Below are 27,770 nucleotides of genomic sequence, written 5' to 3'. Positions count from 1 at the left end.
GTCGCATTCAAACTTAGGCAATACTTCCAAATTAATCATCTTTCGCAAGGTTTTATAATTGACATGTCCTAAACGTATATGCTATAAATTATTTGACTCAAGTAAGTAAGAAGAAGCTGAAATTTTATTATTCTCAATGACCATTACATTCAGTTTGAAAAGGCCCTCAATGAGGTAACCTTTTCCAATAAACATCTCATTCTTACTTATTACAACATTATCAGATACAAAAATGCACTTAAACTCGTTCTTAACGAGAAGTGCAGTAAAGACTAAGTTCTTCCTAATCTCGGGAACATGAAGGACGTTGTTCAGAGTCACCACCTTGCTAGAAGTCATTTTCAGAAATATCTTGCCACATCCTTCAATTTTGGCTGTTGCAGAATTTCCCATAGAAAGCGTCTTTTCGGGTCCAACGGGAGCATATGTAGCAAACGCTTCTCTAACAGTACAAACATGGTGAGTGGCTCCAGAATCAATCCACCACTCCTTAGGATTTTCCACCAGGTTGCATTCAAAAAGCATAGCACACAAGTCATCAATATCTTCGTGCTTTTCAACCATGTTTGCTTGACCCTTCTTCTTGTCTTTCCTTGGAGCACGACAATCTGCAGATTTGTTCCCAGATTTTCCACAGTTGTAGTATTTTTTTTGAACCGCTTCTTGCTTGGGTTGCTTTTCGGTCCAAAAGCTTTCTTCCTCTTTCTATTATTTTGAGGAGCATCCTCAACAATGTTTGCTCCCATAATTATTGAGTTTCCATGACCTTTCTTTTCAGCAGCTTTGTTGTCTTCTTCGATTCTCAACCGAACAATGAGATCTTCAAGCGACATCTCCTTGCGTTTCTGTTTCAAGTAATTTTTGAAGTCCTTCCACAAATGAGGCAACTTCTCAATCATTGTTGCAACTTAGAATCCTTCATTGATGAAAAGACCTTCAATGAAAATTCTGTTAGTAATAATAATATAATTAATACTTTCAACATAAGTATTAATTCTACTTATACTATCAGCAAGGAGATCGTGAATAATCACTTACAATTCCTGGACTTGGGGTAATAACAGACTTGCTATCTACCATTTTGTAGTCCATAAATTTAGCAGCAACAAATTTCTTCAACCCGTCATCCTCAGTTTTATATTTCTTTTCAAGCGCAAACCACAGTTCTTTTGATGTCCCTACATTACTATAGACGTTATACAGATCGTCCTCCAGTCCACTAAGAATATAATTCTTGCACAGAAAATTAGAATGCTTCCACGCTTCAGTCACGAGAAAGCGTTCATTGTCTGGAGTTTCGTCGGGCAAAACAGGAACATCTTCCTTAATGAACTTCTATAGACTTAAAGTCGTCAAATAGAAGAACATCTTCTGTTGCTACCGCTTGAAATTAATCCCGAAAACTTTTTCGGGCTTTTCTGCCAGTGCCGGTGCCAATGCCGGAGTTGTACGGCTTGTCGATGCATTGGCAGTCACCATAGGAACAACTTGGTTTCCGTTCTCATTTGTCATTTCTGTAAAAGAATGACACAAACAAATTTTTAATAAACGGCGAAGTTTTTATATCTTTAAATCGAATAAAACTGGAGTAGAAAATCACGTAGATTTTAATCTCCAATGGAGTAGAAAATCGATAGGATTTTAATCTCTGAATAATAGATAGTAAACCAAAATAGAATATACATTAAAGTAAATAAATGGAATAGAAAACCATGAAGGCTTTAATCTCCAAAACGAGAGTAGAAAACCACAAAGGTTTTAGTTTCCAGAACAATGAATATAACACAAATACAGAAAATGATTAAGTTCCTTAAGTTTGTTTATATACTGTATTTGTAAAATATTTCTGGAGAAGAAAACAACGTATAGACAAAAATGTAGAAGAAGTAGAAATTAATCCGAACCCACTGAATTCACAGTGTTTCCTTAAGGAACTTAATCTCCTCCTAGTACCCGAGCTCGTGAATTATTTCCTCCCAGGATAGAATGGATTACACACTGGTGTAGCGATACTTCAAACCCCAGTGTTTCGATGAACACAAATGGCGGCAGCAAATCACACTTATTGTTTATTTGTTGTAGTTAAAACAATGCAGAAAGGAAGAGGAAAATTCAGAATTTTCATAAGAAAAATCTGAGGGAATGGCCTTCTATTTATAGCCAACGAGTTGAGTTTAAATGAAGAGATGCAACTCTTCAAAAGGTCTGTCATGACTGTTTACATAAAACGGCCATAACATAAATGGCTATTTACGCAAAATAAAACGGGAATTCAAAACACGGAACAAATAAATTTGCTCCAAAAAATTAATCAATTAATCATTTGACCAAATTCGAAGCCGAAGCCGAAACCGAGCGATGACGGCGCGAGACTTGCTTTCTTCTTAACTCTTTAAGAGCTAGAAGAAGAGCAATTGTATATATATCTATCAAAAGTCTTTTCCTCCTCCAATATGGGACAATGTCCCTTTGTCAAGGAGGAAAAATCAATTTTTTATTTTTCCCTCCATTTCCCATTCACCCTCTTTTAAGCTAAAATAAGCTTAAAAACCCAACATATACAAATGAAAGGAATGTGAGTGCAACAAGATAAGGAAAAGAAATGACGGACAACAATAGCGCCGGAGGACAAGAAGGAGAAAAGATGAGTTTATGTTTCACCTCAGTTATACTTGGTATTTAGTCTATTTTTCGATCAACAAATAGAAAATAATTCGAAACTGATCATATTTAAGGTGACTTGGCATTTACTAAAGTCGCATGTTTTTAAGTTAGAGTTTGATGATAATATTAGAACCGCGCGAGCGCGATTAAGTTAACTAGTTTCAGTTATAATTTTAACATGAATTCCACATTTTCAATTCTTCTACGATAGTATTAATGTAATTCTTTTCTGACCCACCAACTGTAAGTAATTCAGTTACAATCAAAGATTCTTACTTCTATAAGAAAACAATATTCGGATACATAAAGACCCATCAAACAAATTCAAGCAGTTTGGTGAGGAGATACGAATTAAATATATGGCTGAATGCATCTCCAGCTCCTTAAACTTGTCAATGTTTTTTATTTAGACACTCAAACTAAATGTTGTACCTATTGGTTCACCTTAACTCAAATTATATTGTGTAATTAACCACACATTGCTGATATGGCACAACATATGTAATACACTCTCGTGTAGATTGAAAAGTCCTAATCTTTTTTTAATATATATTTTTATTCTTTTGTCTCCTTCAACCTTAATTTGCTACCACCATCTCCACTTCCTCCACCACCATCTCCACCACCTAAAAAACAAAGTTCCCTTAAATTGTTTTAGCTTTTTTTCTTTTGTTCCACAGTTACTTCTCCTCTTCATCATATAAATTTTCTCACACGCTTTTATCAAAATTGCATTAATAAAGCTAATTAACTTCATACATGAAAACAAAAATAGAGGCACCTGCAAATTTTTCTTTCCTTCTAATTAACTCAAAAACCATCCATTATCTCCAATACATCTTGTTTTTAAATTTGTAACTTCTTCCTTAGCCACAACTTTAGTTCTTCGTCTCGAGAAATTAAGAATCGAGCGATGCGACCATAGAAGTACAAATTATATAGGTGGAAAAAGTCTGTGATTAAGAAGCAATGACACTCGATACAGCCACCAAAGAAGAAGGGTGCTAATTATCTTAACCAATTTTTTGGCCCCTTCCAATTATGTGATTCAACAGAACATCAAATTAATGGAAGGAGGACGATTCATGGGCTACTGTCGCTGCCGCTGCCGTTACGCCCATCATCACTGCCAATACCGTCTCCTCACTTCTTCCTAAAACCACCACTGCAACCCTAGCCGGCGAAATTCAAACCACTAGTGGCTACCTTCTTCTCTCCCTCACCTTCTTCAATCTTCCTCACATATATAAATCTCATTTCTTTCAGTTAACTCACTTCTATAGCCATAGACACACCTATTCATGAATCCTTTGAGGTTTTATTGCGTATGGCATGAGTAAAAGTTGAACAAGTTTGATCCCATGAATCAACAAGATTCATAGATCTCATTTACCGAAATTTATGGTATAGAATTTTTCTGGAAATTAAGCTTAAAATAACAATGTAATATGTATAAAACAATCTGAAATGGAGTACATTGGAGTGATGAAGTTGGACTGCAATGGGGTAGTTGTTTAATCAAAAAATGGGGTGGTTTATTGCTGGTGGCGTTGGCATGGTATTTTCATGTGGGAATTGGCGTTTGATTAAGTAGAAGAAAAGGATATATTTTGTTGATGTGTCATTTTCTCATTCGTAACACTGCCACGTCAGCAGCATTTGACCCTCACGCATTTTGTCTTGCTGCAAAAAATGTGTTCAATTAACACAATATAATTTGAGTTCAAGGATCCAATAGGTACTCAAATATCCAATAGGTACATCTTTTAGTTCAAGTGCGTAAATGGAAAAAATGGACAAGTTTAAGGTGCTACATATGTATTCAGTCTAAATATATTTATGACGAACGAAAACTTCTACAAGACTGTTTTTTTCATTGTTGAGTTAATTATATAGAATCAACATTAATTTATCAGAAAATACACCTTTATTTTATAACTAAAAAACATAATTTATTATTACATTTATGTGATTTTTTTAAAAAAAGAATACACGCACAATGAGCATATGTATAAACTAGTTATGTAAATAGTGTAGATCAATTTTGAAGTTGATAAGCTCCCTTCGTTTGTAACAGAGTTGATTCTCCAAACTTCTGTAATTTACAACACTTCCTTGGTTCTGAGTTTCGAATAATACAGTTACTTTATCAAGGAACAAATTAAAGAAGTGTTGGAGATTGCCACTCGATTAAAACTATATATGCTGATCTTTTCTTATGGTTACATCTAAAGCTGTGGAAACCCTCGGGTCAATTTCCTTTCTAGTTGCATGCTTAAGATAATCGAAAGAAAAGCCGAGGTAACACTAACACATACCGATGAAAGAGTTTGGTCCGGACACCAACATTATAAATAAAAAAATAATAAAACTCAGAAATTGTCCCGTCGACGGGTTTTCAGTATAGCTTATCTTAAAATGGTGTTCTTAAGGAGTCTTTAAACGAAATCATCAGACAGTTGTTTCTCCATTCCATTAATATGCCATGTTTGGAGTAAGATACTTGCCTAATTTTTGGATTGATTCCAAATGATAATTTCTATTTTGTTTTACAAATTGGAAGTCTCTTTTAAGTTCTCATACATGGATTTTCGTTTATTTTTCTGTAGATTTTTGAGATATGAGATGAAACTTTTGAAATGTGGAGGCTAACGAATTTTCGTTTATTTATTTATTTTGGTTTTTTAAAAAAAATAAAAATTGTAGCAAATCTACGGCGATGTAGATGCAATTAACAAAACAATCACTTATATCATTCTTGTGACTATTGTAATCTGTAGAATGAAAAATATCAGAAATTGTAATTAATTCGTATATATCAAGCTGAAAAGCATATATACATCAGTACATCATATCTAGAGTCGGATTGCACTAAATCCAAACTTTTATTCATATTCCTACCTGAACTATAATTTCCAAAACGCAAAAGTATCAAGACTTTTGCATATACTTCATCTACCTATAATTTATTTCCAAAAAAAAAAAAAAAAAAAACCCCTCTCGCCCTCGAGATGGAACCACTTCATTCTTTCTAAATAGTAGAATGATTTTATTTCCTACAGTTACATAATTCGATCACGATTGCTCGTATCTGCACTTGCAAACATGATCGACTCATAAATAAATAAATATGATGTAATGTTTTTAATAGAATGGTAGAAAGGTTGATCATAGTCAACGCTTGCCATAAGTTCGATCAGCAAATTCTTGGCAAGCTTTTTCACAACCTCCAATAGTAGTACCTGGAACTGCTAGGCATGTTGGCATGCATTCTTTGGCCTTTTCTGAGAGTTCTGCTCTTGCTACATTTCCATGTTGGACCAATACAACTAGCATACAAAGGAGAAACAAAGTCGTCAATTGAATTTTTGCCATTGTTTTTAGTGTTTTAAAAATGATTAAGTTTTTGAGACAAGAATACAATGAATTAGTTGTTTCTCTATCTATTTATAACAATATGGCTCAAAAGTAAGGGTAAGGTATTCCATTATTATCTCCTTATCTACTTCCCTCTCACAGGTCCAAAACGACCAATCTTAGGTGGCATTCACACAATATTCTTAACAAATTATTTTGAAAATGTTATTTTTAATTCTTTGATGATCCCTATGTTCTGTGTCTCTTTCTCATATAAGATTTGACCACTTTCGTTGGAAAAGAAATGAAGGAAGGGGAAGAGAAATTGGGAAAATTTTGAATAGTAGTTGTATTTTTAAACAATTTTCGTATTCGTACTTCCTCCGTTTCAGTTTATGTGAATCTATTTTCTTTTTAGTCCGTTCTAATTAGAATGATCTCTTTATAAATTTGGGAACAATTTAACTTAAACTTCTAATTTTACCCCAAGTTAGAAGCTTTTATAGTCACAAAAATACTTTATCATATTTAACACCACAAGTTTCAAAAGAGTAATAGTCATACAAATGCTATAACTTGTTTAGGACCATAAATTTTAAATGTCTTTATTTCTTTCTCAAATTTCATGTATAATTAAATAGGTTCACATAAATTAAATTAAAATAGAGGGAGTATTACTTTATGGCATGTGTTGCATATTAAGTGGCACGTGTCAGAGTTTCATAAAAGAAAGTGATCTTAGGCTATTCAGAGAGTTTTAGACACCCTTCTTCCCAAGGCCAATGGAATATCTCTCCAATTTCCTTCCAATTCCCCCCTCCCCCCATACCCTGCGCCTCCTACACAATGCATACTTTCACCCTTCCCTTAACCGTAATGATACACTTTTCTGGGTTTTTTTCACAAACTAGCTTCTCCACTACCTCGGCATATAATCTTTATCTCCACATATCCTTTAATTTCCTGATCAACCATCCTTACGTGACTTATACTGGATCTAAAAGTTAAATATTTCACCAAAACTCAAAACTTTCATCTGACTTTTTCTACTACAGCGCTTCCCCACAACCTCCTTCTTAGTCGCCATTAATATTCTTCAGGCACCCAACTGCCATTCATGTCCACAAGTCCCTGAAACACTCTCACACCTATTTTTCCAATGGCCGAATGCACATCAAATTTGGTCTTTCTTCAACATTCTCCCCCCCCCCCCCAACTATCAATTTCTCAGCCTCGCTCAAGCTTTATTGTGCCACCCCACATGAACCTTTTACCTATTACGATATTGATGTTCCTACATCGCTCCTGGTTCCTTTTATCCTCTGGCATATTTGGAAAACCAGAAATGATAACCTTTTCAACAACCTCCACAACCCAGTGCATGCCCCAACCATCCTCTTTCACATTATCGAATCTCACTACTTATCTCCCATAGCACCTCTCCCCCCTTCTACTCATGTCCAACACATTAAATGGCACCCCCTGAAGCTTCATTCTTTAACTTAATATTGACGGCTCCTTTAATCCTCAAACACTGCAAGCCTCCGCTGGAGGAATTATCTGCAATCACCGAGGATAGTGGATCAGAGGATTCACTACGCCTACTATTTGCTCTACTGCTTTATCTGAACTAAGAGCTCTCCTCTTAGGTCTCCAGATTGCTAATGACTCACTTCTTCTAACCTTATGGAATGAAACAGACTCCCAGGTACTTATCTCCATGATCCGCAATGGTAATGATGTATACTCACATCTTATTTTTGATTGCATGACCTTACTTCACCAGCTGCGGACAGTCACACTTGACCACATCTACAAGGAGGCAAACGATGTAGCAGACGCATTAGCAAAACATGACATGCTCCTAACTTCTTCTGAAAGCCAATTGTTGTGGAGTCCCATACATTTCTGTCTCCCCCACCCTTTATTTTACATGCTTTCCTTTGTTTTACATGCTTTCAATAAGGACCATTCATATATTACTGTACCACGAATGGTTCCACTTTGTAATAATGTTACTGTTTAACTTTTAATATAACTGTATCATTATTAGCAAAAAAAAAGGGAGTTTTAGACACAACATGTTGCATATTAAGCTGTGTAAAGTGAATCCTTTCGTGGACATCTGATTAAAAAGATTTTGTAAAATTATACTTACTCGGAAAGAAAAATGTACAAAAAGAATTTTTGTGCAAGTTGGAAGAATAAAATTTGTATTAAGCCATATAGAATTATTCTATCTTATTTTATATGATATATTTTTTAGCTTGTTTTGGAAAAATCACATTTATAAATCTACAATTGTTATAAATCCTGCAAGTGAATTCATCCACTTGCAACGATGGATGTCTTCCATAATAGGTTTTGAAATGGTTCTGTATTCTAACAGGTTTTGGATTGATTATGTATTCATAATAGGTTTTGGATTGGTTATGTATTTATAACAGGTTTTGGATTAGTTTAGTAACAATGAAATATTTCTATAAATAGGTTCACTGATGAACCTATTCAATACAGTTGAAATAAAAGAAATCCTCCTTCTAATATTATTATTCCCTTCTTATGTTAAGTTCTAGTTGATTACATAATTCTTGCTATATTGATTTTATTTTATAACACGTTATCAGTGCGGGGCTCTAATCCTTTCCATTACCACTTAAGGTTTATTTTCATATATCCTCCAGGTATGTCTTAATACATGTTACATATTTTATATTAATTCAAGTTCTTATAGTAGCTGTTATGTCGTCACAGAAAAGAAATAAGTAAAGATAATTAATTACATAGGAATTCATTATTCACAAGTATATCAGAAAGCATTTGGTTAGAGATATTGTAAAAATCTGCTATGATTTTTAATTGGTAGAAATACTCGTTAACTCCTATTAACTGAAGATGACCTTAGTAATTTTATTTAACCAATTTCTTTTAGATCTATATTCAGATATAATATTAAAAATGGGATATATTTCTGTGTAATTGAAATGACTTGATCTAGTGTGTAGATTCATTCAATAAGTACTGGACATGCATATGTTTCTCACTTGTCATGGAAATCTAACTTGGCTACTAATATATTGTTTAAACACTTAGAGTTGTCCAGTGAAAAATTTTCTTTTATGTGTTCTATAATATTTGTCAGATACCATCATGATTTATTATAAGTTATTTGCTGCAAATTTAAAGCCTATAAATATATTAACAATTCTGAAGATGGCTCTCTCGTTTAAAGAGGAGAATTTTTAAGATTCATTTTATTTGGAAGATAAGAGGATAAATGGTAGTTTTTAGATGTGAATGCTTAATTATAAGATTTATTTGTCAATGAATCATAATAATTTCTTTATCGATTTCTACATGGTTGTTACTACTTTGCTGATGGTTTACCAATAACTAAAATTTATCAACCAATAGTGATTTAAAATTGAAAATCTGGCATTAGAAAATATACTTGAACTATATTCAGTTTCATGATGTATATGACTGTCAGAAGTGATTATATTCTTATAACTAATTTTGTTTTTTCTTATGACCACAAGAGTGATAATTGATATTTTCATAAATGCTCGAGGGTAAGTCCCATGACACTGAGAATAATGCATCGAGTTCAAGTACTGGTGCACTGCAATAATAAGATATTGGGTTCAAGCCCGATTATTAAGGCCTAATATGCCTTTATGAAGATAAGGTATTGGGTTCAAGTCTCAATGCACCATATTGATGATGATTATGAAAGAAGACAATATAATTACTGGCCATATGAATTGGCGTGATCGTGGCAAGGAACGAAATAATAATAGTCACCATGGTAGTAATTATAAAAATGATAACAATAGGATTCTCAATATATCCTTCAAAAGGTGAAGACAATGTTTTACCATCAAATTGGTATGAAAAAATAATAAAGCATGTCGCAATGATTATACTCCATTCCTTGAAGAGAATGTGCCTTGTAATAAGCATTTAGAATGCAGACTCATTCCTGAAGGTGAATGTAGCAATATGTATAAAAGTAATGAATAAAGAAGTGCAATACATGATTGGATACATACCATAACTCAGCTCTAAGGGAGGTTTGAGAGAAAGAACGATAATAAATATTAATGTGCGGTTACATGAATATGTCATTGGCTGCGTAAATGTAGTACGTCAAAAATATTTTGACATGCCTTATAAAAGGTTATAAAGGCAAAATTCAAGCAAGAAATAATTTTGCTTATGATGACTTTGACCACGACAATTTATTATAATATATTTTTTTCCGTGAAGGAGATATTTACCATATGAATGGTGTGACAAAAGATCTTGTAGTACAAAATTAATTAAGAGTTCCAGAAGAACTAATTTGTTACTACCCGGATGAATAAAATTATTCATGACATTGATATTGTAGTAAGTCTCAAAAGAAACTTTTTGAGTTTCAAATGTATAAGCCAAAGTGGTTGGCATATTGAGACTATAAATGAAAGGAAGGTAGGATATCTTCATATTACTATAATCATACCATGTATATATAAAAGATTACGTGATATTTCTTCTATTTGTACTACACAAGTATAAGCATGATAATGCAATCACATGCCACAAGAAAACTAGAGATTTACTGAAACAAATATTAGTTGGCATGATCGGTTGGTCATCCCGGTTCAATTATGATGCGAAAATTAATTGAGAATTCACATTGGCATATATTGAAGAAGTAAAAGATTCTTCAAGAATTCTCTTGTGCTTCTTATTCTCATGATATACCAGTTAAGGTTGGGAATTGAATCGCTTGATTTCTAGAACGAATAAAAGGTGATCTATATATGGGCCCAGTCACCTGCCATGTGGACCGTTTATGATTATATGATTTTAATAGATGCATTTATTGTATGGTCACATGTGTGTTTGTTATCAACTTGCAGTTTGGCTTTTGCAAGGCTGCTTGCTCAAATTTAGCACAATTCCAGAATGTAAGTTATAATAATTTATCTTGATAATGTTGGTTTAAATCTAAGTTGGTTTAGCAGAAATTGTATGCCTCCAATTATAGCTAAACAATTGGTTATGAGAACAAAACTCCCAAAAGAAATTTGGTATGAGATGTATTATTTAATATATAGCAGTACTTGTACGCATCTAGCCAACAAGTTATGATAAATTCTCCCTATCACAAATTGGTTCAAGGTCTGGAATCAAATAAGTTCCATCTAGAACTATGAATATGCTATATAAATTAATTGCTCCACCATAACGCACAAAGATGGGTCCCTAAAGAATGATAGGGATATGTCTTGGTGATCCAATATTAGGGGGAGAAAATGGGCAGCTGAAAAAGTAATACATGAAATGAATTATTATGAGTACATCTAGATTCTCGTACAAGAAAATATGAACTTGAAAGTCAAGTGATAATTCATTTACAAAATATTGTTGTTATACCCCATGTTTTCGTACGTGAAAGTACGTCGTAAGTAAATTGATGTAAGCTCAGAAATGAGATCCTCTTTGAAAGTATATAAAGTAATTTAATGATGTTACGCCCCGTTTTCGCAAGCCTTTAAGAGTTAACATTCGGGGACGAATATTTCTAAGGGGGAAGTATGTTACACCCTGTACTTCAGACGATACTGTCATTATAAGATTATCTAATGTAAGCTCAAAAAGGATAAAATCCTTCTACAAGGATAAGGAAGGTTTATCGAAGTCTTAAGTGAGTTAAGATGAATAAGACTTGGGAAAAAACAAATGAGATGATTATTACATTTTGTGCGTTTCAAAGTAACGTATAATGAATATGAGACTTGTTAATCATGATTTAAATGAGTGTAAAGTTATAATATGACTATATATGATGTTTGGATATAAAATATTAAGTTTGGGAAAAATCGGATTTAATTTACGAAAAAATCGAGTTAAGATTTGCCTTGTAACGAGGTATTTTGAAAAATTATATTCGTAAGTTTTATGATGTCATTTTGGGACATATCATATATCAAAATGAAGGTCTTGGAACCTAGTTTCCAACGGTCTAAATTATTTATTCATACGATATCGGAGTAGAGAAATATGAATTTTTAAATTAGGATCACCAAGTTACATCGCCGCACTTCGGAGAAACTGGCAGATTTATAGGCCAGGTTGCGAGGCCGTTTTCTCCCAATCCATTGAGAGTTATAGGGAGATCATTATATGGAATTAAAGCCACATATGTTTAGTTTCCAACACTGCAAATCGTTTGTTAATACGATGTAGGAGTAGAGAGATACAAGTGTCCGAAGTTGCACCACTCAAGCTGCCAAGCAGGCAGCTTACCCATCTGCTTGGAGAATTGCAACGTGATTACCAGAAGGAAAAGTTAGACCCCAGAGTAATAGAAATTGGTATGGGCTGGAGAACAAGATAAACTGAACATGAATTAGGGACCGAATGATTTGATAATAGTCGGCATCATGAGAATTTCAGAGATCGCATTCCGGCGATAATATAATAGATAACAGAAGAATAACCTTTAAAGGTCATTCAAGAAGTAAGGGTCCTGCCCGGGATGTTATTGATAAATAACGAGCCAGTGCGAGAGGTAAGTTAAGACAAAGGATATAACCCAAGAGAGATTACGCATAATATAGATATGAGAATGGACCAACGAGTAGTTAGCAGTTGATTTAGGAAGATTCTAGTTATGGCTAGACAAGAGGATACAGATAAATCAACAGATCGTGCAAGATAAACATAGTGAACCCTAACATAGGGAATTCAGTCTCGCAGATATGATGACATCATGATCCTTAAGAAATATTCAGATAGAAGTTGAGGTAGTTAAAGGTACAGTATAAGTGTTATAGAAATAAAAGAAAGTGCCACTAGGGAGACAGTCAAAATTTCAGTTCAGAAGCAACCCTACGAGCACAAGGACGCGGATGTAAGTAACTAAGGATAATTATAGACGAGTAAGAACATCAAAAATTCCTTTGGGTACACGATTTAATAAGCTTGAAGTTTTACAGGAGTCATAAGGTCTCCCCTAAGTACTACAACGAAAGACTAGTTGAGAAAATAAGGAAGAAAGCTTTAACCTAAGCATAATGACCTAAATAAATAATGGTCTTGTAATAATAGTCTCACTACACAATCGTATGCACTCTATAAAAAAGTAGCACCTATTGTGACTAATGAACGGGAAGTAAAATCAAAAGCAATATCCGGGTTCATATGGGTTGCATGGAACTCCAATATGTGTGGACACTAAGATAAGCCAAGTATTCATGTAAAAAGTGGCAGAACGACCTGGAAAAGTAATTGCTTACATTTAAAGACAACTGAGAAGGCACGAAAGGAAATCTATGGTGCTAGCAAGTTAAAGGAAGGTTGCGAGTAGTACAAATAGATATGTGTAGGTCGCAAGGTAAAGTATCATAGAGCGATAAGGTTTTAGGTAGATAGGAGTAAGGATAAGAAAAGGTGAGTGAGAAGGTAACGACAATAGGTAAGTCCTAGGGATTAAACCCATCAAAACGAGAGAGTTGATGGTATCTGTAAGTTATAGAAAGCTCGATACAGTCTAAATGAACTCAGAGGATTCTAAGACTAGGACCAATTAGAAGAGATGAAATACTGCCCTGGTAGTAGAATAAGGGTATAACAGTGATAGATAAAAGGATGAGGTTTAGGCCTTTGATTGAGTAATGATTTTAAGAAGAGGGAATTTTAAGAAAAGGGATTTCATGAATCGCACGGTCCCCCATAAGACGAATCACGTTGGGATGCTATGAAATACGGTTATTAAAGTATAGTATCGTCCCTAGGTGGATCAGGCAAATAACTTCAGATGTTCCCGGATGAGACGTGAGCCCTAGTGACAATGTATTACATGAGAGGTTTCAAGTTAGTAGTGGTAGATTATAGACCTACATTAAGGTGAATCAATAATATATGGATAAAAGTTACAAAGTATGAGATGAGATTAGGCTGTCATTCTTAAGATGAACAGTAATGAGGAAGCATTAAAGGGCTTAGATTTATACATATAAGATAAGCAGCGAAAGAGTGACCTAGAGTTGGATAGCAAACCTCAGTAATAATAAACTGAAGTAAGTGTTATGGTATAGTATGACCTACTTAGATGCACTAAAGCCTTAAGGATAGATAACCAAGGCTATAAAACAAAATATATCAATAGTCGTACATTCGACAAAGTACCAAGCGAAGGACTTTAGTATACCTATAGATGCCCAGAGGGACAGCTTGTCATAGTACTGTATATGTTCACAAAGTGAGGCCTAGATATTGGCTAAAAGCTGGAGGAAAAAGGAGAGAAGAGTCGCATAGGCGCACATACAAGTACAAAGTCGTACAAACTGTATGATAGAAGATAGCAATAGTTATGAGATTGGAAGAATTCCGACCACGAGTCGTGGTGTGAGAAAGAGGCCTTGGGGGGGGGATGCCCTGGCCTTTGGATTTATTCACAGAACAGTTTCCTAGATGGCAAAGGACAATATTAAAGTATTCTTAAGAGTCATAGGTTATAAAAATGATAAACACATCAGTCAATATTCGAGAACGAATGTTCCAAAGGAGGGAATGATGTTACACCCCATGTTTTCGTACGTGAAAGTACGTCGTAAGTCAATTGATGTAAACTAGAAAATGAGATCTTCTTTGAGAGTATATAAAGTGATTTAATGATGTTACGCCCCATTTTCGCAAGCCTTTAAGAGTTAACATTCGGGGACGAATATTTCTAAGGGGAGAAGGATGTTACACCCCATACTTCAGAAGTCACTGTCATTATAAGATTATCTAATGTAAGCTTAAAAATGATGAAATCATTCTACAAGGATAAGGAAGGTTTATCGAAGTCTTAAGTAAGTTAAGATGAATGAGACTTGGGAAAAAACAAATAAGATAAATATTACATTCTGTGCATCCCAAAGTGATATATAATGAATATGAGACTTGTTAATTATGATTTAAATGAGTGTAAAGTTATAATATAACTATATATGATATTTGGATATAAAATAAAAAGTTTGAAAAAAGTTAGATTTAACTTACGGAAAAATTAAGTTAAGATTTGCCTTGCAACAAGTCGTTTTGAGAAATTAAATTCGTAAGCTTTATGATGACACTTTGGGATATATCTTGTATAAAAATTAAGGTCTTGGAACCTAGTTTCCAACGGTCTAAATCATTTACTCATATGACATCAGAGTAGAGAAATATGAATTTTTAAATTAGGATCGCCAAGTCACATCGCCGCACTTCGAAGAAACTGGTAGGTTTATAGGCCAGGTTGCGAGGCTGTTTTCTCCCAATCTATTGAGAGTTACAGGGAGATCATTATACAAAATTAAAGTAACATGTGTCTAGTTTCCAACTCTACAAACCATTTGTCAATACAATATCGGAGTAGAGAGATACAAGCGTTCGACATTGCACCGCTCAAGCTGCCATGCAGGCAGCTTACCCACCTGCTTGGAGAATTGAGGCGGTGGGATTACCCACCCACTTTTTCACGACCCAAATCGGAGAGCCGCGACGGGCACCCAGTGCCTTACTCAACTGAGTACCAACATAATGTATCTTTCTTGTCACATCATCATGGATAAATGGACCAGAAGGGCCGTCATGAGATAACCAGAATAAAACATAAGAGAATACTAGACATAGGATGACCCAACATGATATATAACCTTATACATGTGACATAAGGGACTATAAGGCTGACATGATCATTTGTACAGTCAAAATATTGGCCGGCAAGGCCATACAAGTATCCATATACATGATATTTGTCTACAAGCCTCTAAGAGTACATAAACATCATAAAGGTCGGGACAAAGCCCCGCCATACCAATAAATACATGTCCAAATCATACTGGCCAAATAGGAAATTCCGGAGTAAGTGGAGTGCACCAACACCTTCCGTTGAGCTGGTAGCAGCTACTGGGAGGACTGTCAACCTGTCTGTCGGGAAGGTTGCGAGACCGTTTTCTCCAAATATATTGAGAGTTATAGGGAGATCATTATATGGAATTAAATCCCCATGTGTCTAGTTTCCAACACTGCAAACCATTTATCAATACGATGTCGGAATAGAGAGATACAAGCGTTCGAAGTTGCACCGATCAAGCTGCCAAGCGGGCAACTTACCCACCTGCTTGGAGAATTGAGGTCGTGAGCTTATAAATGATCTTTTACCTTATATATCTCGTCAATATGCAAAGAAAACTTATACCAAAACACTCTCAAGCTCTCCAAGTCTGTTCCAAGAAATTCCAAGCAAGACCAACATCCCTTTCACGAAATCAAGAAGTGATAACATTAGAACGATCCCAACGGCGTAAGTATCATTATACTGCCTCTCTTTTTCTTTGTAGTTTGAGTTTTGGAAGGTACTTTATGGTTAAGAAAATACCTACTTTCTGTATTTAAGCTTTTTCAATCTAAAGGAAGGTTGATAAATTCGTTTCCTAATAGCCAGAACTCACGGGACGGTGATCGGAAGTCGTGAGGTCGATTTATTCTACTTGTACTGGACTGTTTTGTAGTCCACTCGTGTTGGCCTCTTGTGCTACTGATTTATGGAGTTTGAAAGAATAAACGGCGTGGAGAAATGCCACATGTGCTAGGATAGTGGGCTGGTCACTCATCGTTGCAATTTAAGGCTAATTGATAACTTGTTGATTGGGTATGTTATGGTATATTTGGGCTTTTTGTTATATTCTGAATTGTAGTTAGGTTGTTTTTGAGTTGCTGATTGTATTGTGTTATTGTCTCGCCTATAGTAGGCTTGAGGAAGCAGTAAAATCAGGGAAAATGTTGTTTGTTTTGTTACAGATTAAGTTACTTTCTTTATATAAATGAGAGAGTCATTCATAGGTGATAGCTTGACAATAGATTCACTATCATTGTTGTAGATTAAGGTGCAGTGAGCTGAGTTTAGCATTGTTATTAGACAGATTTCTATAAGGTATGTTAAGGCTATCCCTTCTTTCCTTTTGGCATGATCCATATGATACAACGAAACGAGCAAACACGCAACTTTCACAAATGACTCTATTCTTAGAAATACTAGGGGTGCCTATATTCTTGATTCCCCATATGTCATACCATTATATCGTCTATTCATGGGTCTCAGAAAATACATAAATTAATAAAGTTTATTCGAAGGCATATTGGTCTTACGATATTCCGAGAGATCTTATTCACTTACTTCATTATGCATTGCATTCATTTATACATGTACATTGACCCATAACCAGATAGAGTTATATACGCGTATATTATATGTATATGGGGTATGGGAAAAGGTTACGGTGTTATATATGCACCACTACCTGATCAGTTGGTATACATTGATGATTTTTCCCACAGAGGCCGAGATGCTATGATGGGATGCCCTCAGAGGCTTGATGATGTTATGTACACATATACCTATGCATGATATGATATTTATATGCACATGCATGATGTTATAAATGTTTCATAATTCATAAAGCTATTCAGACTTACATGTTGAGTACTTTACTACATGTTTATTTCATGTCTTTTATATACTACTTTTAATTCCTTAGATACTCGGTACTTTGTTTGTATTGACATCCCTTTTGCCTGAGGATGCTGCGTTTCATGTCCGCAGGTCCCGATAGATAGGTTGCCAGTACTCCTAGTAGGCTATCAGCTCGGCGGAAGGTGTTGGTGCACTCAACTTGCTCCGGAGTTTCCTATTTGGTCAGTATGATTTGGACATGTATAAATTGGTACAGTGGGGCCCTGTCCCGACCTTTATGACGTTTATGTATTCTTAGAGTCTTGTAGACAGATGTCATGTATATGAATACTTGTATGGCATTGCCGGCCAATGTTTTGAGTGTACAAATGATCATGTCGGCCTTATAGGCCCGTATGTCACATGTATAAGGTTATATATCATGTTGGGTCATCTTATGTCTAGTATTCTCTTATGTTTTATTCTGGTTATCTGATGACGTCCCTTCTGTCCTATTTACCCATGATGGTGTGATAAGAAATATACGTTATGTTGGTACTCGTTTGAGTAAGGCACCGGGTGCCCATCGCGGCTCTCCGATTTGGGTCGTGATAATTGTCAGGCACATTTGTTAACCCAAAGCTAAATATCATATTTTAGTTGTTAATGCTCCAAATAGAATAAAGTCCGTGAAGGGTAGAGTCTATGACACGCTTGAAGCATAATAGACTAATCAGTTTCAAAAATAAAATTCCTTGAAGAAGTAGATGAGCAAATGATCAAGATGATCATAATAAGGAGGCAAGTGCTCTATAAGATCACCACGATATAACACTTTATAAAACCTCATAAAAGAGGCTCAGGTACCTGAAAATAATGAGATCTCAATAAGTTATATCTTTATTGAATGATGATGGAACCGATATAAAATGATCATCGACGATATTATTGATATAATGTAGCGCTCAATATTATTAATATTAACGAGAATCTTGAGCTCAAATATGTCCTAGAATGTGGACAGATAAATAATTGGCCAAAATAAAAAAAATACACAATCAAGATTGAATTCACCTGAAAATTATGAAGTTGGATGGATAGTCCCAACACCTGAAAGTATAAAGCTCAGTGGAGGTACACATATGTTCTTGTGAAAAAGTGAAATGCAAAATCAAGTCTATAGATATAAAGACGATTTGTGGCACAAGATATTTTGTAAATATCCTTGCATTGATTATATGGAGATATATTCTCCCGTGGTGGATGCAATCACATTCAAATATCTTATCAGTTTAGCAATTTATGAAAAACTTGGTATGCGTCATATGAATGTTATCGCGACCTATTTACATGGCTCACTAGACAACGAAATTTTAATGAAAATCCCTGAAGGATTCAAAGTGCCTGAAACATATAAAGATTCCTAGAAAACTTGTTCGATAAAGCTTCAAAAATTATTATACAGATTGAAGCAATCAGGGCGCATGTGGTATAATCGCCTTAGCGAATATCTATTGAAAGAAGGGTACAAGAATGACCCAATTTGTCCTTGTGTCTTTATAAAATAATCTGGATCTGAATTTGTCATAATAGCTGTGTATGTTGATGACTTGAATATCATTAGATCTCCTGAAGAGCTTTCAAAGGCAATAGAATATTTGAAGAAAGAATTTGAAATAAAAGATCTTGGAAAGACAAAAGTTTATCTTGGCGTACAAATTGAGTATTTGAAAAATTGAATATTTATCCATCAATCAACATATACCAAAAATATTTTGAAGAGCTTTTATAGAGATAAAGCACATCCATTGAGTATCCTGATGGTTGTGGCATCGCTTGATATAAATAAAGATCCATTTCGTCCTCATGAAAATGATGAAGAACTTCTAGGTGCTGAAATATCATATCTTAGTGCAATTGGGGCATTAATGTATCTTGCTAATAATTCTAGACCAGATATAGCTTTCTCTATAAGCTTGTTAGAAGATTTAGTTCTTCCCCAATATAAAGACACCGGAATGGTATTAAGCATCTATTCAGATATCTCCGAGGGACTATTGATATGGAATTATTTTACTCAAATGAATTCAGGTCACAACTAATTGGTTATGCAGATGCAGGATATTTGTCTGACCCACATGAAGGTCAATCTCAAACAGGCTATTTATTCATATGTGGAGGTACTGCCATATCGTGGTATTGCAACAAAATAAACTATGGTTGCCACTTCTTTAAATCATGAAGAGATAATAGTCATTCATGAAGTAAGTCGAGAATGCGTTTAGTTGAGATCAATAGCTCAATATATCTAGGAGATATATGGTCTTTCATGGGGAAAGGATATTCCAATAACATTATATAAAGACAATGTTGCATGTACAGCTCAATTAAAAGGAGGATATATTAAAGGAGACAACAAAGCATATTTCACCAAAATTCTTTTTCATGTATGATCTTCAAAAGAATGGTGAATTAGATATTCAACAAATTCGTTCAAGTGATAATTTGGCAGATTTGTTCATTAAGGCATTGACGACATCAACATTTGAAAAGTTAAGACACAAGATTAGAACGCGTCGTCTCCGAGATATCAAATAAGGTTTTTATCGAGGGGGGGGGGGAGTACGCGTTGTACTCTTTTTTCCTTAACCAAGGTTTTGTCCCATTTGGATTTTTCTGGTAAGTTTTTAATGAGGCAACTCTTAATGCGTATTATAAGATATGTGTACTCTTTTTCCTTCATTAGGATTTTTCTCAATGAGTTTTTTTTTAATAAGGTTTTAATGAGGTACATTATCTGTTAATAGACATCCAAGGGGGAATGTTATAAGTCCTGCAAGTGAATTCATCCACTTGCAACGATGGATGTCTTCCATAACAGGTTTTGAAATGGTTCTGTATTCATAACATATTTTGGATTGGTTCTGTATTCATAATAGGTTTTGGATTGGTTATGTATTTATAACAGGTTTTGGATTGGTTTTCTAACAACGAAATATTTCTATGAATAGGTTCATTGATGAACCTATTCGATACAGTTGAAATAAAAGAAATCCTCCTTCTAATATTATTATTCCCTTCTTATGTTAAGTTCTAGTTAATTACAAAATTTTTGCTATATTGCTTTTAATTTATAACAACTCTTTTTTACTTCTCATTCTCCCATCTCAACCCAAGGAAATGGTCCAAAGTTAAACACTACCATAAGATGGTCCAAATTAGCGCGCCGATAGTATGAATTAGGGGTGGCCTGTTTCAAAGATCGGTGGTTCTGTCGCCGAGCAGCACTGACTTCGATCATCTTTGAGGAATGGAACAGTACTATCAATGTATTTTGGCTCAGCACATCTCATCGCCCCAGCCCCCAGGCGCTCGCTTTATTGCACCACAGACTTATGCACGCCACCACTCACCAGAACCATAAACCAAGTCGATGCTTAATCTTAGTCTATTTTAATTTGGTTGTTTACTAACTTTATATTTTTTTTTGTATGCTTGGATGTTTTGTTAAAGACTTATTATCTTTGATTAAATGTTAATTACTCCATGACATAAAAAATAAAACTTCACTGAGATTCAGAGGCAGATCTAGGATATGGGTGAACCACTAATAAAGTGAGAAAAAAGAAGTACTAAGTGAAAATCGATCCATATTCCTTTGGATAAATAAATCAGCATTCAACCAAGTGCACCACTCAACCATTTTGGAATATGGGAGCCAACAGAAAATATTAGATCAATTTTACGAAATATATACATAAAATACCTAGTTTGACGGAAAGATCATGAGTTCACGTGCATCTTAAAAATGGCCTAAATCCGCCCCTATTGAGGTTGCCATTAGCAGAATATTAGGTACTATTAAGATAAATTTGGTTGGATTGAAACGACGAGTATTTGAAGTTGAGTTGATTGAACGCTCAATTGTGTTTGAACATAAATCTTACTAAAAAGAAAAGATTGAGGTTGAAGTTTTGTGAATAAAAATCATTATTTCATTTGAAATACTCCTCAAACTGATTTTCAACTTTAAATTCTCCACTTCTAGTTGAGGTTGAAATAGTGGACAAAATTGTAAAACACCTATTGATTTGCCAATAATATTGGGTGAACGACACAATTACCACAAAAATAAAATTATTTACCCTTGTCTACCCATTTACTTTTCTACCCATCAAATTAATTACATTTCATACCCATGATAGCTTTTGTGGGTAATTTCCTCTTTTTCTCCTTTTCGTTTTTATTTCTCTTCTTCTTTTCTTTTTTCCTTCTTTTCTTTCTTTCTCCTTTTCTTTTTTTCACATTTTCTTCTTCTTCTTTTTTTCTTTTCTCCTTTTCGATTCATTTATTTTTTGCCCGAATCATATTATTATTATTATTACCATAATTTAATTTCACCACTCAATTTTGACTCCTTCTATATTTTTTATTTTTCTTTTTTTTCCTTTTTTTATTTTTTTAATTTCTTGTTCCTTTTTTAAATTTATTTAACTCCTTTTTTCTTTTATTTTCTTTTTCTCTTCATAGTTTTATTTTATTTTATTTTTTAATTATTCTTCCATTTTTATGCAATAAGAAAAACTAGCCGATATATTAAATTTTTTATTTTTATTTTATAACTGGTATAATATATAGTTTTTTTAATTCAATTATTAGAACAGCTTATACATTACAAATATTTCTTCTTCTCTTTTTCGCTTTCAATTTTTTCTTTTTAAATTTCATTTATTATTATTTCAATTCATTTTTTTATTTTCTTTTTTGGTCATAATCTAATTTTGCACACATTTTTGGCTCCTTTATTTTTGTTCTTTTTATTAATTTGTTATTTTTTATATATTAACTATAAAAAATAACTTTCTTTAGCATATATTATATCAAAAATAATATATTAGTAACAGTTGAATTATATTATTGTAGTATACTATGTTACCTACATGTTATATATCACATACTGACAGAGTATATGTTACCGAAAACAATGTTAGAAAATTGTAAAAGGATCCATTGATTATTTTTTGAAAATTTTAAAAAATACCAAATTTAACTATATTGTTATATTATACCATATAATGTAATAATATATTGTTACAATAAATTATACACTATTAAATTAAATATTATATACCAAAATGGTATATAGTATATTATTTTGGTATATAATACAAATTAGTCTTTTTCGCTAGTTCAATTCAATTTCAACCTAAATTTCAAAAATTTACTCCAGAATTTCCACCAATTGACTCAAACTTTAACCACAACCTTCAATCAAATATTTCAAACTAAATATTTTGGTTTAAGAAAAAAAATAAAAAACATGAGAAAAGTTGAAAAAGAACTCAAGAAAAATTCAAAAAATTCTAAAAAGACCAAATTATAATAGTATACTATTACGTTATATAGTATACTGTAACAATATACTGTTGGAAAGAATTGTATACCAAAATGGTATATAGTATATCATTTTGATATACAGTCAAATTTTTCGTCGCCAGTTCAATGTAATAAATTATACACTATTAAATTAAATATTATATACCAAAATGATATATAGTACATTATTTTGGTATATAGTATAAATTAGTCTTTTTCGCTAGTTCAACTCAATTTTAACTTAAATTTATAAAATCTACTCCAGAATTTCCACCAAATTAACTTAAACTTTAGTCACAACCTCCAATGAAATATTTCAAATTAAATGTTTTAGTTTAAGAAAAAAATAAAAATAAAAAACATGAGAACTCCGTTGAAATATTGAAAAAGAACTCGATGAAAAGTTCAAAAAATTCTAAAATGACCAAATTGTAATAGTATACTGTTACATTATATAGTATACTATAATAATATACTGTTGGAAAGAACTGTATACCAAAATAGTATATAGTATATCATTTTGGTATACATTACAAATTTTTCTTCGCTAGTTTAAACATTTACTGCAAAATTTCAACAAAATTCACAAATATTTAGCTACAACCTTAAATCCTCTATGATACTAATGTGGTATATATCATATACTGATAGGGTATCATAGATAGTTGGTTCATATATACTTGCAAGGTATATAAATATACCAACTAGGTATATTACTACTTTATGTTTGTTTCTACATCTACTTATAATAATGTGAATAATATCTCTATAGAACTCCATCAAACATCTCTTTTGAGATTTTTTTTTTTTTTGTAAAAAGCATGAGAACTTTATTAAAATATTTAAAAAGGATCCAATTAAAACTTTTGAAAAATTAAAAAATGACCAAATTGAAACATTATATTGTTACATTATATTGTGTGCTATAACAATATATTATTGCAGTAAATTATATACTATTAAATTATATATTATGTACCAAAATAGTATACAATATATCAAAATAATATCTTGTGTTCTTCATTCAACAGTATACTGATATATTATACCATATACTGTAACATTGCATTATCGTAATTAATTATATACCAAAATAGTATACAATATACCATTTTGGTATACAGTATAAACTCATCATTTTCGCTAGTTCAACCTAATTTCAACCCAAAATTATAAAATCTCCACCAAATTGATTAAAAATATAACCACAACCTCTAGTCAATATTAAAGCACACTCCAATCACAATTGGATCGAAATAACTACAAACTCAACAAATCCAGTTAGTGAGAGTTAAGCTTCAAGATACTTCAATGATAGATTTAATTTTCTCACAATAAAATCTTCAAAAATTAGCATTAATATCATAATCTACACATCAAAGAACAATACCCAATAAATTCCAACAACACTCCAAACACGCATGAAAATTCAAATCTTAGTTAGATTGTACATATTATTTTTTGTTTTACTTTTAAGAGATAAAATAAATTATGGAGCGTAAATAAAAAAGTGGGAGATGGCAGCAAGAAAAAGGTACAATACAAACAACATACAAATGCTATTTTTTGTTATTGAACTTCATATTTGAAAATTGTGATTTTTCATGAAATAAAAGAGGAAAAATGATTTTGAAACTTCTTAAAAAAAATTTCTGTTTCTCCTTGAGAAATGAAAATTGATGACGTGATGAAAAAGGAAAGATAATTACGTATTAGGTTGGACGAGTAATTAGTTGTAATAGAATTAGTCTTCTTCGCTAGTTCAACTTAATTTCAACCAAAATTTCAAAACTTTACTCTAGAATTTCAAGCAAATTGACTCAAACTTTAGTCACAAACCTCCAATAACATATTTCAAACTAAATATTTTGTTTTAAGAAAAAAATAATAAAATATGAAAACTCCATTGAAAAGTTAAAAAAGAACACAATGAAAATTTTAAAAAATTCTAAAAGGACCAATCTGTAATAGTATACTGTTACGTTACATAGTATACTGTAATTGTATTACCAAAATGGTATATAGTATATCATTTTGGTATACAGTACAAATTCTACTTCTCCAGTTCAACGCAATAAATTATACACTATTGAATTAAATATTATATGCCAAAATAATATATAGTATGTTATTTTGGTATATAGAGGATTGGTTCATTCCTTCAAAATAAATTAGTAGTAAAATATTATAATTAATTATATACTCTTGAATTAATTATTGTATACTAATACAATATACAAGTATACAATGTAATATTTTGGTATATAGTACAAATCTATCTTCTTTACTAGTTCAACTCAATTTCAACCTAAATTTCAAAAAATCTACGGTATAATTTCCATCAAATTGACTCGAACGTTAGCCACAAACCTCCAATCAAATATTTCAAACTAAATATTTTGGTTTCAGAAAAAAAATAATATGAAAACTCTATTGAAAAGTTAAAAAAGAACTCAAAAAAATTTCAAAAAATTCTAAAAGGACCTAATTGTAAGAGTATTATAACGACCAGGCTGGTCGTTTTGAGAGTTGTAGCCCCACTCCCCCATTTACTGCTCTTTTTGTGCTTTATAGTTGTTATGTGACTTGACGGGATAGTCGATTCGGGTCCGGAGAAATTTCAGAATGAAATGAGACACTTAGTCTCAAGGTTGAAATCTTAAGTTGAAAAGATTAACCGAATGTTGATCTATGAGTAAACGACTCCGAAATAGAGTTTTGATGGTTCTGTTAGCTTCGTTGGGTAATTTTGGACTTAGGACCATGTCCGAATTTTGATTTGGAGGTCTGTAGTGGAATTAGACTTGAAAATGGCGAAAGTTAGATTTTTAAAAAGTTTGACCGGGAGTAGACTTTTTGATATCGGGTTCGAATTTCGATTCCGGAAGTTTGAGTAGGTCCGTAATGTCATTTGTGACTTGTGTGCAAATTTTGGGTCAATCAGACATGATTTGATAGGTTTCAGCGTCATTTGTAGAAGTTGAAATTCCTTAGTTTCAATAGGCTTGAATTGGGGTGTGATTCGTATTTTTGATGTTGTTTGATATGATTTGAGGGCTCAACTAAGTTCGTATCATATTTTAAGACTTATTGGTATGTTTGGTTGAGGTCCCGGGGGCCTCGGGTTGATTCCGGATGGTTAACGGATCAAAAGTTGAAGTTGAGAAATTGCTGAAGCTGGACTCTGCTGGTGTAACTGCACCTGCGGAGCTTTGATCGCAGGTGTGAGCTCGCAGGGGAGTGTGCCGGTGGCCGCAGGTGTGAGGGAATTGCCGCACCTGTGTGACCGCAGATGCGGCATGGGGGCCGCAGAAGCGAAATTGGGCAGGGGAGCTGGGTTCTGCAGAAGCGGCTTAGAAACTCGTAGAAGAGAGTCCGCAAGAGCAGAGGAAGGGACCGCATGAGCGAGGAAAGCCGCAGAAGTGGGTATGTTGTCGCTTCTGCGACTCCGCAAAATGCGGCAAAGTTTCCGCAGAAGCGGAAGTACTGGACAGAACACTTAAATACAAGAGTTCACGATTTTGCTTCATTTTAAACATTTTAACCTCGATTTTTGGCGATTCTTGAGAGGATTTTCGAGGGGTTTCTTGAAGTAAGTCCCTTGTGCTCATTTTTTATCAATAATCTTGTTTTCCCATTGATTTTCCCACCTAGTTAGTGTGTATTTAAAGTGTAAATTGGGAGTTTGAGGCTAGGAATTTGGAGAGTTTGATTTGGGGATTTGGGTGACTATTTGGTGTCGGGTTTTGGCAAATTTGGTATGGTTGGACTCGTGGTTGAATGGGATTTTAGATTTTGTGACTTTTAACGGATTTCGAGATGAGGGCCCGGGGGCCGACTTTTGAGTCGATTGTTGACTTTTGATTAATAACTTAGTATTTTTCTTCTGGAATTGATTCCTTTAGCCCGTGTTGATTATATCAAAATATTTATGGCTAGATTCGAGGTATTTGGAGGCCGTTTTACGAGGCAAGGGTGTGTTGGAGTAGATATTTGCTCGGATTGAGGTAAGTAACTCTTCTAAACTTGGCCCTGAGGGTTCAAAACCCCGAATTATGTGTTATATGATTGGTGTTGAGGCGATGCACATGCCAAGTGATGGGTGTGTGGGCGTGCACCGTAAGAACTGTGACCTAGTCGATTCCATGGAATTGTATAGTGGATTTATCTTGTTGATATCCATGTTTTCACTATGTGATAGAAATTGAGCTGCCAATCGTCCTAGAAAGCATGTTTAGGCTATTGTTGGTACTGTTGAGACCCATAGTGGTCGTTTCTTTGCTGTTGACTTATTGATTATGTTGCGACCAAACACACTCACGCAAGTATACGCGGTCGTCAAGTAATAAAGTGACTAAAAGTCGGATGTCGAACCCACGAGGACTTATGATTAACTATTAACTAAATTAGACTATCCCAATTATCTAAATAAGAATTAAATCTAAAAATATTTTATTCTAACTAATTAAATAAGAAAAATATAAATAATAAACTTTGAACAGAGGAAGAGCAGATTTTAATGATATCAATGTAATTAAAACGATCTAGGGTTATGGGCTATCTAACAATCCTATTGTATTCTTCAATTGAATTGACCGACTAATTTATCTAGCTTATTGGTTGACAGGGTTAATATTGCTCATAAGAATCTGTCGAGTTCTTACTCGCCTATTCCAGCTAACTTAACGCCTATATGTCTATGGAGTGAGAATCAACAAGAACGCATTTATAATTCCTGTAAATCAACCAAGCAAGGCAATTAGGTATATGTCTATCCTAACCACGAATCCATTCCCCGATGCCCGAGTTCAAGAACTTGCCCTACTCAATCCTATATGCAATATAGAATTCCCACTTTCGAGTTCAATTCTAGATTCGTAGATAATATTCAATTGGT

The 27,770-nt window shown here is 33.6% G+C and overlaps 1 protein-coding gene across 1 annotated transcript in view; it reads right to left on the bottom strand.

Annotated features, from left to right (window-relative positions):
• Positions 1-895: 895 nt before the first annotated feature.
• LOC142168050 (uncharacterized) overlaps positions 896-27,770 on the bottom strand; it is a 34,022-nt gene continuing 7,147 nt past the window's right edge. The window contains exons 4-7 of the mRNA XM_075228704.1: positions 5,566-5,623; positions 1,382-1,514; positions 1,078-1,219; positions 896-934 (exon numbers count right to left, since the gene is read on the bottom strand). Coding sequence (XP_075084805.1) covers positions 896-934; positions 1,078-1,219; positions 1,382-1,514; positions 5,566-5,623 — 372 coding nt within the window. The remainder of the gene's footprint in view (positions 935-1,077; positions 1,220-1,381; positions 1,515-5,565; positions 5,624-27,770) is intronic.

Source organism: Nicotiana tabacum, chromosome 13 (genome assembly GCF_000715075.1).
Source record: "Nicotiana tabacum cultivar K326 chromosome 13, ASM71507v2, whole genome shotgun sequence".
Classification (NCBI taxonomy): Eukaryota; Viridiplantae; Streptophyta; class Magnoliopsida; order Solanales; family Solanaceae; genus Nicotiana; species Nicotiana tabacum.
This window is presented reverse-complemented; position numbering and strand designations above follow the sequence as displayed.